The sequence below is a fragment of the Leuresthes tenuis genome, unplaced genomic scaffold (assembly GCF_036924035.1).
Source record: "Leuresthes tenuis unplaced genomic scaffold, fLeuTen1.0.hap1 SCAF_13, whole genome shotgun sequence".
Classification (NCBI taxonomy): Eukaryota; Metazoa; Chordata; class Actinopteri; order Atheriniformes; family Atherinopsidae; genus Leuresthes; species Leuresthes tenuis.
In genome coordinates, this window is record NW_027325367.1 from 206913 (window position 1) to 219517 (window position 12605).

General features: G+C 45.4%; 2 protein-coding genes across 2 annotated transcripts in view; one reads left to right on the forward strand and one right to left on the reverse strand.

Annotated features, from left to right (window-relative positions):
* Positions 1-2134: 2134 nt before the first annotated feature.
* LOC140266828 (probable G-protein coupled receptor 132) lies at positions 2135-3681 on the forward strand. Its single transcript, XM_072361928.1, has one exon. It carries the CDS (start codon positions 2191-2193, stop codon positions 3268-3270), a length of 1080 nt encoding a protein of 359 aa, XP_072218029.1. The 5' UTR covers positions 2135-2190; the 3' UTR covers positions 3271-3681.
* Positions 3682-10092: 6411 nt separating this feature from the next.
* Positions 10093-12605, reverse strand: part of cdc42bpb (CDC42 binding protein kinase beta (DMPK-like)) — a 39105-nt gene continuing 36592 nt past the window's right edge. The window contains exon 38 of the mRNA XM_072362042.1: positions 10093-10788. Within this exon, the coding sequence (XP_072218143.1) occupies positions 10666-10788 (123 nt within the window). The 3' untranslated portion in view covers positions 10093-10665. The remainder of the gene's footprint in view (positions 10789-12605) is intronic.

The following is a 12605-nucleotide window of genomic DNA, read 5'->3' on the forward strand; positions in this document are numbered from 1 at the left end:
GTAAAGATAAGTAGGAAAGGGATTTCAGACCCTGGTTCAGGGAGGGGGTAGAAATAGAAGAGGTAATCTTTAATAATAATCTTAATTAAACTGTATTAAATCCAGCTGATTAAAAAAATCTTCCACCCCCACAGGACAGGTAATATTTCCAAAAACCCGTCCACAGGAGTAGCAGCGTCACCCAATACGCCGTCTTTTGAAAAAAGTCTCCTTAACACGTCGTCGTTTCCAGAAATCTCTGATCCAAAACGCACACAGCTGTAAAAATATACTAATGGGCCTATTCTGTCACTCCCAGTGGGAAATAACCCACAGAGCTGTATGTTGGTGGCACCTGACTGCACCCTGTAGGATGTCTAAACTGACCTCCTCACACTGACCACCTGTCTGACTGATGCAAACAGCACCTTCCTTCCCAAAAGGTGCTGCACCTTTCGGCTGTTTTTAAGATGCAGGTCACCGCACAGTTACCGGACCGGGAATGAGTCCTGCAGAACTTAGTGTTTGGACCGAGTTTATGTCGGAGCTCGGTTCTTTCTGATGCCCCCACGGGTTTGAGCAACAGAAATACAACCTGAGTGGTGGTCCGGTACCGCCTGTGAAATGATTAAGTCACGTGACTCACAGAACAATCATTGACAGGTAACAGGACATCACCTGGTTCTGAGTCTGGGCTCCGACCGGTACCTGACAGTCTGAAACCATCACCTTCAGTCCAACAGCTCAGATCTGGTGACCGCGGGATCAATCAGAGGCTGCGCATGCTCAGTTCTATGTGAACGCCGATCAGATCAGTATTGATCATCAGCTCTCTGTTCCGGATCAATTAACGGATGAATTTAACAGGAACATAAATAAATGATGCCGGGAGTCACGTGACTGGCGCCGCTTAGAAGGAGGCGGCGTCACATCAGATCAGTCAGCATCCGCACGAGGACGGAGACGGACGATGCGCGAGACCGTGGTGAGTTTTTACCTGTACGGAAAACAGTTCTGTGTATGTGTGTGTTCTAGAGAAAATATAAACTATACAATCTATCTGCTGCACGTGCCTTTATGGCACTTTTTATCTGAAATGCATCCGGTAATTATGCCTCAGTCGTACTGAAGGCTGATCAATATGATTGATTTCCATCCTGAAACAATCAGTCAGTGAGGATGAAGAGGAGAACAGGAACATTTACTACAGAACTGATCCAAAGTACTTGTTGGTCTGATGGCTGCTGTTAACTCATCAATAATCACATAAATTGATCTCTGATTATTTTTTAATTGCTAAGAGTTTGATTAAATTATTTTTTCGATTCAGTTTATTTATAAAGTGCCAAATCAAAACAAATGTCATCTCAGGACACTTCAATAATACAGTCCAATTCAAGCCAATTAGAGTCAATCATAATCATAATCCAATCAAATCAAATTAATTAAATTCCAAATGAGTCAAACTCATTCATTCAGAGCCAATTTAAAACAGTTTCACAGCTCAGGAAACCAGCAGATTGCACTGAAACTTCTCTCTGACCCAATCCCCGTCCTGAGCTGTGGAGAGAAAAAACTCCCTTTAACAGAAAGAAACCTCCATCAGAACCAGAACCAGGAAGGGTCCATCTGCCTGGACCAGCTGGGGCTGAGAGGACAGGAAAGAGGGGACAACAAGCAGCGTAACACCAGGCCAGAGACACCTGCTGAGAGGACAGGAAAGAGGGGACAACATTCGTTCTTCAGCTGAAATCAGTCAGAACGTCTCCAGACTTCCTACTGAGCTGCATACATGCTGTCCCCGTCTGTTTTTATCTCTGAGCTCACAAATGATTTCAGTCTCAGACAGAAGTTTCAACTGAATTCTGATAAAAACTGAACTCTGAATCAACTTCCTGTTCGACATCCTCACCTCACACGTCTGACACGTTTTCAACAGGAAGCAGAAAAACCTGGCTTGAGTTTTACAGAACTCGAACCACAGAAGTTTTAGTGCATGAGGAAACAGTTTCAGTTCTCACTCAGTCCTCAGCACCTCAGCATCTGAGGATGGAGACATTTAAGACTTAATTCCCAGATTTGAAACTAAAAAATGATCAAAAACAGCTTCAGACCTTTTCTCTTTGTTTTTCTTCCCCTACAGACTCTTATCTGATTTCTGATTGGCTCTCCATACCAGCAGCCTCTGATCCTCTGAACTGATTGGCCGTCATGCTGCCGGTTACGGGGGCGGTCTCCCCGATGGCCAACCAGAGTTGGCTGGTGTGCAAGCCGCTGTACGATGAGGGTCGGCTGCCACTGATGCTGCTTTACAGCGCTGTGCTGATTGTTGGCTTTCCCGCCAACCTGCTGACCGTGTTCCTCACCTGGCTGCAGGTGCGCAGGAAGAATGTTCTGGGCGTGTACCTGTGGGGCCTGTCGCTGTGTGACCTGACCTACTTGTGCACGCTGCCGCTGTGGGCGGACTACGTGGGCCGAGGTCACTGCTGGCGGTGGAGTTCGGGCGCTTGCAAACTGACAGGCTTTATCTTCTTCACCAACATGTATATCAGCATCTTCTTGCTTTGCTGCGTCTCCTGGGACCGCTACATGGCCGTGGCGTACAGCCTGGAGGTGCGTGGCTTGCGGCGACAGCGCCATGCTGCACTCCTCGTGGTCGCCATTGTCATTGTGGTAGCTGTCGGCCACATCCCTGTCTTCACCATGAAGGAGGGCGACACTGCCGACGGCTTGCGGCGCTGCTTTGAACCGAGTCAGAGCAACGCCACGGTGGCAGGCTTCAACTACGCCCGCTTCACCATTGGCTTCCTGCTGCCGCTGCTGCTGCTGGTGGTGACCAACCGCCGCGTCCTGGCAAACGTTCAGCGCAGCACAGGCCTGCAGCACAGTCAGAAGCTCCGGGTGAGGCGGCTGGTGGTGGCGGTAGTGCTGCTGTTCCTGGTCTGCTTTGCCCCATACCACCTGATCCTGCTGGTCCGAGCCATCGTCTTCCACCTGCCGTACCGGGATGGCACCACCTGCTTGTTTGAGACGACCTTGTACACCCCCTACACCATCTCCCTCGGCCTGTCCACCGTCAACAGCGCCATCAACCCCATCCTCTACGTCCTGTCCAGCAAGAACATCCGCAAGGAGCTGCGCCAAGGACTAGAGCAAGTATGTGGTCAGGCCCGGCCCACGCCACCGTCCAATACCAGCCAGAACCAGATCCAGGCCTCCGACAAGTCCATGGAGCTGAACACCCAGGCCGAGACCAACAAACGGGCAACAGGAACAGCAGCAGAGACCTGAGAGAGCTCAAATACTGCAATACTGGACCCAGCTGGACCACCGAGTCCAGAGGCAGAAACCTGGAGTATGGAGGAGACTCTGCTGGATCCTACTGGATCTACTATCCACTGGATCCTATTCTGGTTTAAAAGACATTGAGTCATTAAAATATTATTTATTTTTCATTGAGAATCAGGACCAGAACCAAGACAGAAAGATGTTTGAGCACAACAAACAAAAACAAAAGGTTTGTGATGTTTGAATGAACTCAAACAGTTTTATTTCAGAACCACTTTTTTCAGTCACTGATGTTTGTTGTTATTTGTCGTTTATTATTTACGGACTAAAATGAGCACAAACAACTTTCAGCTACAATGAACTGTGTGATGACTGAATACAAACAGTTTACTGTAAATAAGTGAACAACTGAGTAAATAAACAACGGCAACATGAAAACATTTGTTACAGTTCTTTGAGTCTCTGAGGTAAACAGCCTGGATCAGAACCTTCCAGAAAACATCTGGATTACGTGTCATCAGACATAAAACTTGATGAAGCTGAAAGCAGTGATTCAGTCGGTGAATAAAGCACAGAGGCAGCCTCCATTCAGCCGTGTTTATTCTGGAAGATTTCATCTTAAAGTAAAACAACATTTACTTAAGAAACACGACATCAGAACTGCAGCTGATTCTGTGCTGAAGTTCAGGAGAAGTTGTCACTCACACCTGCAGTTTAACACGTTCTGTAGTTTGAAGTTTTTATCTAATTCTTATAAAAGAATAAAGACAGTGAACATGTAAACAAAGACAGAGAAGTGATGCTAAACATATGAAGAAGAAACAGCTGAACAGACTCGTGTTTTAGTTCTGCCATTAATAACTTCAGAAGCTTTAAGCGCTAATTAGAGACCAAAACCTTCAACTCTAGAAACCTTTGGAACCCCCTCCTAATCCTAGCAGTGGTTCGGTCCGCTTTGCAGGTTCTCATGGGGGTAACCCCTAACCCTACCCTACCCTAACCCTACCCTACCCTACCCTAACCCTACCCTACCCCTACCCCTACCCTACCCTACCCCTACCCTACCCTACCCCTACCCCTACCCTACCCCTACCCTACCCTACCCCTACCCTACCCTACCCTAACCCTAACCCTAACCCTAACCCCTACCCTAACACTAACCCTAACCCTACCCTACCCCTACCCTACCCTACCACTAACCCTAACCCTAGCCTACCCTACCCTAACACTAACCCTACCCTACCCCTACCCTACCCTACCCTACCCCACTGTACCTCTAAAATGGGACATTTGAAACATTAACATCTCATTTTGATAAACTAAGTTGGAAAACAACATGTCTGCCTCCAATTTGACTTGATCCAAACAACAAATGCTCCTCAGCTGTTCTAGAGTTCAGTAAACAGAAGATTTAATGAGCTTAAAACATAATCTGATGCTTTATTAAATCATAGTGATCTGCCTTTCAGAGACATGAATAAGGATCAAAAAGGGGTGCACGGAGATGCTGTCGTGTCGTGAGATTCTGTGAGACTATCGGCAGAATCAAAAACGGTGCAATTCTAATCTAGCAATCAAATCAGCAAGTTAATAACTTCCCCAGCTTTACCTTATTTTATCTTTATCTTACTTTAGTTGAAATGAATATAGTTTCAGAAAAAAAAGTGCCTTATCTTGAACACACTGAAGCATATCGCAGAAAGTCTGGACAGCCAAACGGATTACATTGAAAAGTGTTCTGACAGGATCATCATGGGGAAAACCAACCAAACCCTGTCTGCCAGTAAAACAACCTCAAGCTCCAAATGAAGTCGCAATGAAGAGTCACCCAGAGCGACGTCTCCAACTAGCAATGGTTCAACGGACATTCTGATGTTAATCGAGAAGACATTATCCTGTTTCAATGCCCGTTTGTCTCTAGTAGAAATTGTACATAGGGAGTTTCAGGCATTACAGGAGTCGTTGGGAGAAAGAAAGAAATGGGAACAAATGATGTGTCTTTGTGACAGGCTGCGTCTTATTGCAAGACGTATTGCATCACTTCCTGTTGCTTTGTGTGTGCACTGTGACATTTCTCGCTCCTCTTGAACTACTAATAATCATCTTATTTCACCCTATAATTTACACATCTTGCATAGTTAACTCTATCCCATACTTGTTATATTCTAACGCTCACTCTTACAGATATTTAGTTTTTATTTTTCACTTTTTAGCGGTGTGTCTGGTTCTCTAGCTTAGCATGGCTACCAGTTCTCTTCCTCTATCTCCTGCTTTCACCTGCTCCGTGTGTCAGCTGTTTAGTTACTCCTCTGCCTCCTTTAGTGATAATGGTACATGGAACAAATGTAGTCTTTCTGTAGTTTTGGAGGCAAGGTTATCTGAATTGGAAGCTCGGCTCTGCACTGTTGAAAACCACCCGAAAGCGAGCCAGGCCCCTTTAGTCAGTGCGGAGCCACCTAGCGTAGCTCGCTCTGTTAGCCGTCCCCGAGCAGATCCCGAGCAGCCGGGACTTAAGAGCGGCTGGGTGACTGTCAGGAAGAGGAGTCATAGTCCTAAAGTCAAGCCCGTGGTTCACCATCAACCTGTCCACGTTTCAAATAGATTTTCCACTCAGCGACACACCCGCTGAGGACAAAACCCTGGTAATTGGCAGCTCTATAGTCAGAAACGTGGCATTAGCGACACCAGCGACCATAGTCAAATGCATTCCAGGGGCCAGAGCGGGCGACATAGAATCCTATTTAAAACTGCTGGCTAAGGATAAGCGGAAATACGGTAAAATAGTTATTCATGTCGGCGGTAATGACACCCGGTTACGCCAATCGGAGGTCACTAAAATTAATGTTGCATCGGTGTGTAATTTTGCCAAAACAATGTGGGACTCCGTAGTTTTCTCTGGACCCCTGCCAAATCTGACCAGTGATGACATGTTTAGCCGCATGTCCTCATTCAATCGCTGGTTGTCTAGATGGTGTCCAGCAAACAACGTGGGCTACATAGATAATTGGCAATCTTTCTGGAGAAAACCTGGTCTGATGAGGAGAGACGGCATCCATCCCACTTTGGAAGGAGCGGCTCTCATTTCTAGAAATATGGACGAATTTATTAGTCATCCAAAAACATGACAACCCAGGGTTGAGACCAGGATGCAGAGTTGTAGTCTTACACACTTCTCTGCGGCTTCCCACCTGATGCTGCCCCCCCCAAAAACCACATCATGACTGTCTGCTCCCACACCACCCAAATTAAATATATCAATCAACACAAGAGGAGAAAATAAACTATTAAATGTGGTTTGCTGAATATTAGATCTCTCCCTTTGAAGTCTCTGTTAGTGAATGATTTGATCTGTGATCATCATATTGATATATTTTGTCTTACAGAAACCTGGCTGCAGCAGGAGGATCATGTTAGCATTAATGAATCAACTCCCTCTGACTATTTAAATGTTCATGTCCCTAGAACCACAGGCAGAGGAGGAGGAGTGGCAGCTATCTTCAGATCAGGGTTACTTATCAGTCCTAGACCCAAGATTAGTTTTAGCTCTTTTGAATCTCTGATTCTCAGTTTTTCCCAAAGTGGAAATCACAAAAACCTCTTGTGTTTGTTGTTGTGTATCGTCCACCTGGCCCTTATTCTGAGTTTCTGTCTGAATTCTCAGAGTTTTTATCCCAGTTAGTGCTGAGTACAGATAAAGTCATTGTAGTGGGTGACTTTAATATTCATGTAGATGTTGAAAATGACAGCCTAAATATTAACTTTAATTCTATATTAGACTCTATTGGATTTTCTCAAAGTGTTCACAGACCTACTCACTGCCTTAATCATACCCTTGACCTTTGACTTATGGCATTGAGAGTGAACAGTTAACAGTGTTCCCTCATAACTCTGTCTTGTCTGACCATTTTTTAATAACTTTTGAATTTACATTACTTGACTACACGGTTTCTGAGAAGAATTCTACATATAGAAGGTGTCTGTCAGAGAATGCTGTAACCAGATTTAAAGAGTTGATTTCATCATCCTTTTCTTCACTGCCATGTGCTGATATGACAGAGGACGGCTACCTAAATTTTACTCCAGTAGAACTTGACTCTCTTGTTGACAGCACTATAGCTTCAATGCGTACAACACTGGACAATGTTGCCCCTCTGAAAAGGAAGGTAATCAGTCAGAAGAGGTTGGCTCCTTGGTATAATTCACAGCTGCTTTAAAGCAGACTGCAAGAAAGCTGGAGAGACAGTGGCGTTCCTCTAATTTAGAAGAGTCTCAATTAGTCTGGAAAGATAGTTTAATAACGTATAAGAAAGCCCTTCGTAAAGCTAGAACTGCTTATTATTCATCATTGATAGAAGAGAATAAGAATAATCCCAGGTTTCTTTTCAGCACTGTTGCCAGGCTGACAAAGAGTCCGAGCTCTGCTGAGCCATGTATTCCTTTAACTCTCAGCAGTGATGATTTCATGAGATTCTTCATCAATAAAATTGTTTCTATCAGAGAGAAGATTGATGGAATCCTTCCCATTATTATCACTGATGTATCATCAAGTAGAGCAGCTTTAGAAGTATCTTTAGAACCTGATTTGTATTTAGACAGCTTCTGCCCAGTTGATCTCTCTGAGCTAACAACAGCAATAGTCTCTTCTAAACCATCAACTTGTATTTTAGACCCAATCCCAACCAGACTGTTCAAGGAGGTTTTCCCCTTAATCAATACTTCCATATTGGATCTGATCAATCGGTCTTTGTTGACAGGATATGTACCTCAGACTTTTAAGGTTGCTGTAATTAAACCTTTACTTAAAAAACCTACTCTTGATTCAGAAGTGTTGGCTAATTATCGACCTATATCCAATCTTTGTGATCATTTCCATAGAAATAATCTGAAGAGTTTCAGTCAGGATTCAGAGTGCATCATAGCACAGAAACAGCACTGGTGAAAGTTACCAATGATCTCCTCTTAGCCTCTGATAGCGGACTTGTTTCTTGTCCTGTTGGATCTCAGTGCTGCATTTGATACGATCGATCACAGCATTCTGTTACAGAGACTTGAACATGTTATTGGGATTAAAGGAACTGCATTAGGCTGGTTTAAGTCATATTTATCTGATAGATTCCAGTTTGTTCTTGTAAATGAAGAATCTTCCTCACACATTGGAGTAAGTCATGGAGTTCCTCAGGGTTCTGTGCTCGGACCGATTCTTTTTACTTTATACATGCTTCCATTAGGTAACATTATCAGACAGCAGGGCATAAAGTTCTATTGCTATGCTGATGATACTCAGCTGTACTTATCTATGAAACCAGATGAAACCAACAGGTTGGTCAGACTACAAGCCTGTCTTAAAGACATAAAGACCTGGATGAGTCAGAACTGTCTGCATCTAAATTCAGACAAACTGAAGTTGTTCTCTTCGGACCTGAGCGCTTCAGGGAGAAACTGTCCTGTTATAGAGTTACTCTAGATGGTATTTCCTTGGCTTCTAGTCCTACAGAGAGGAACCTTGGAGTTATTTCTGACCAGGATCTTTGACTCGCATATAAAACAGGGTTCTCGGAACTGGCTCTTTCTGGGCGACACAGCTTCAAAAACCTTTGTCTTTCATACTGTGAGCAGCTTCCTGTGTGGTTATCTGCAGCTGAACCGTTTCTCGCGTTAAATGCAGGTTAAGATTGAAATGTCTCAGTTTAAATACAGACAGGAAGTGAGTAAATCATCACCCACAGAGAGATAAAGACAGAGTGGTTAAATAGTCAGAAACAACCCTCCCATAACCTTTACTGAAAAACATCCTGAGGTTAAAGTCAGATGGAGAAAAACTGCTTCAGCACTCAGCTGTGATTTGGGTCTGAAACTCCAGATGTTCAGTAAATCTTCTCCAGAAACAGCTGCAGATGCTTCATCTGGTGGATCTGATCATGTTGTTACAGGAAGGTTATCTGAGATTATATAGAATATTACTTTATTATCAGAGTTTGGAAGTGAAAAATGAAGATAAAAAGGTAAATATAGTGCAGTCACATGCCAAAGGTTCTGAAAACGCTGTCGGACCGGGCCCCGAAGGTTCTGAACACACTGTTGGGAGTTTGTGTTTCAGTTCCTTTAAATCTCAACTTTCCATTTCCGTGTTGAACTGATTTGAACCTGATTGGAGGAAATAAAGATGCAGAGAAGCGGCGCTCAGAGGAAGTTCAACATCTCCAACAGACTCTGACCCCATTCCTGCTGCACTCTGATTGGCTCTGCTGTTGCTACGCTCCGATGCGGACGCTCTGATTGGCCAAGTCAGTGTCACCACCAGACAGCTCGTGAATAATTAACTTGCCTGTCAGTCGTGTCTGAGGACTGAATGAATCATTTATCATGGCACTGAATTAAATATGACAAAAACAGAAGCATCCGACTCGCTGATGATGTCCCATTGTCACCATAGCAACAAGGAATGTAGCAGTTTCACCTGTTCTTACCTCATGTATGTGTGGAGGCTGCATCCGGATCACCTGTGCAGGTGAGAGGCAGAAACCTTCTGCTCCCAGTCCATAAATCTGATATTCACTTTATATTTATAAATCCAATTCACTCAGATTCAACCAGAACCAGCTTCCAGAGCAATCCAGAAGTTCTAATTTAAGAACTAGAAGCAACTAATTATCTGCAGGATCCGAAGTCCCATTCACCCTGACCCACTCACTAATACTGAGACTCCTGTTTTATTTCATGGCACCGTCTGAGTTTCCTCATTTTGATGTTTTTATTTCCTTCTTCGATGGAAAGCAACGTGCCGCTCAGCTTTGGACACATTTTCTAGAGTGACTGAGGCTCAGGTTTTCTTTAGGTTGGTTTATTTGGGTTTTGGCTGCTAACAGTTTATCGTTACAAAGATTCTTTAACCGGTGATTCTGGAAGAAGCCAAAGCAGTAGTGTTCAGGTGTGACACCCCTAATCTGCCCCTGGGGGCAGGCTGAGGGGGGCAAGAGAAAAGATCATGACTGACGAAATCAAAGATTTTTCTCTACAACAACCATGATGATGATGTGCAACTTCAACAAACTTTAAAATTATTTAATACAGTGTTTTTTCTTCAGAGTGAGACCTCGCGTCTTAGCCTCAGTTAGCACAGTGGCTAATACACGCTAAAGCTTAACAGGAAGTTATTCAATACAGATGAAGAAGAAGAACAGGAAGCGACTGGTCCCACGGCCAATCCAGATAAGATCAAAGGTCAACCAATGGCCATCAGCAGGGGTTAAAACCAGGGGGCGGGGCTTCCCAGCAGGTAAAATCCAACAAAATAAAAGCAGCAGGAATCTCAGGCTCACCCCGCCACAATAAAATCCACAAAGTAAAAGCTAAACTCTGATTGGTTCAAAGGGACACAGTCAGGTGTGGGGGCGGGGCTCAGGGCTCAGAGTCCAGACCGTCCAGGGTGAGCTGGCTGCGGTGGGGGGAGTTGGGGCTGGGGGGGCTGCTGGGGTTGGAGCTGTTGGAGGGGGTCGAATGTTTGGTGGAGTCCGAGTCCGGCTGGGGGGGGGGGACACATGCAGAGAGAGAGAGAGATCAATACATCCTTCTGACTGACAGCAGGGCTGCAGGTGAGTGTGTGAGTGTGTGTGAGAGTGAGTGTGTGTGTGTGTGTGTGAGAGTGAGTGTGAGTGTGTGTGTGTGAGAGTGAGTGTGTGTGTGTGTGTGTGAGAGTGAGTGTGTGTGTGTGAGAGAGTGAGTGTGAGAGAGTGAGTGTGAGTGTGAGAGTGAGTGTGTGAGAGTGAGTGTGTGTGTGAGAGAGTGAGTGTGTGTGTGTGTGAGAGAGTGAGTGTGAGAGAGTGAGTGTGAGTGTGTGAGAGTGAGTGAGTGTGTGTGTGAGAGAGTGAGTGTGAGAGAGTGAGTGTGAGTGTGTGTGAGAGAGTGAGTGTGTGTGTGAGAGAGTGAGTGTGAGTGTGTGTGAGAGAGTGAGTGTGAGAAAGTGAGTGTGAGTGTGTGTGAGAGAGTGAGTGTGAGTGTGTGAGAGTGAGTGTGTGAGAGTGAGTGTGTGAGAGTGAGTGTGTGTGTGTGAGAGAGTGAGTGTGAGAGAGTGAGTGTGAGAGAGTGAGTGTGAGAGAGTGAGTGTGAGAGAGTGAGTGTGTGTGTGAGAGAGTGAGTGTGAGAGAGTGAGTGAGTGTGTGTGTGAGAGAGTGAGTGTGAGAGAGTGTGTGTGAGAGAGTGAGTGTGAGAGAGTGAGTGTGAGAGTGTGTGTGAGAGTGAGTGTGAGTGAGTGTGTGTGTGTGAGAGTGAGTGTGTGAGAGTGAGTGTGTGTGTGTGAGAGAGTGAGTGTGAGTGTGTGTGAGAGAGTGAGTGTGTGTGTGAGAGTGAGTGTGTGAGAGTGAGTGAGTGTGTGTGTGAGAGAGTGAGTGTGAGAGAGTGAGTGTGTGAGAGTGAGTGAGTGTGAGTGTGTGAGAGTGTGTGTGTGTGAGAGTGAGTGAGTGAGAGAGTGAGTGTGAGTGTGTGAGAGTGTGTGAGTGAGAGAGTGAGTGTGAGTGTGTGTGTGTGAGAGTGAGTGAGTGTGTGTGTGAGTGTGTGTGTGTGAGAGTGAGTGAGTGTGTGTGTGAGTGTGTGTGTGTGTGAGAGTGTGTGAGTGTGTGTGTGTGAGAGTGAGTGTGTGTGTGAGTGAGAGTGTGTGAGAGTGAGTGTGTGTGTGTGAGAGTGTGTGAGAGTGAGTGTGTGTGTGTGTGAGAGTGAGTGTGTGTGAGAGAGTGAGTGTGTGTGTGTGAGAGTGAGTGAGTGTGTGTGTGTGAGAGTGAGTGTGTGTGTGAGTGAGAGTGTGTGAGAGTGAGTGTGTGTGTGTGAGAGTGTGTGTGAGTGTGTGTGTGTGTGTGAGAGTGAGTGTGTGTGTGAGAGTGAGTGTGTGTGTGTGTGAGAGTGTGTGAGAGTGTGTGAGAGTGAGTGTGTGTGTGTGAGAGTGTGAGAGTGTGTGTGAGAGTGAGTGTGTGTGTGTGTGTGAGAGTGTGTGAGAGTGAGTGTGTGTGTGTGAGAGTGTGTGAGTGTGTGTGAGAGTGTGTGAGTGTGTGTGTGTGTGTGTGAGAGTGAGTGTGTGTGTGTGTGTGTGAGAGTGAGTGTGTGTGTGTGTGAGAGTGAGTGTGTGTGTGAGAGTGAGTGTGTGTGTGTGTGAGAGTGTGTGAGAGTGAGTGTGTGTGTGTGAGAGTGTGTGAGTGTGAGAGTGAGTGTGTGTGTGTGTGAGAGACTGAGTGTGTGTGTGTGTGCGAGTGTGTGTGTGTGTGTGAGAGTGTGTGAGTGTGTGTGTGAGAGTGAGTGTGTGTGTGTGTGAGAGAGTGAGTGTGTGTGTGTGTGTGTGTGTGTGTGTGAGT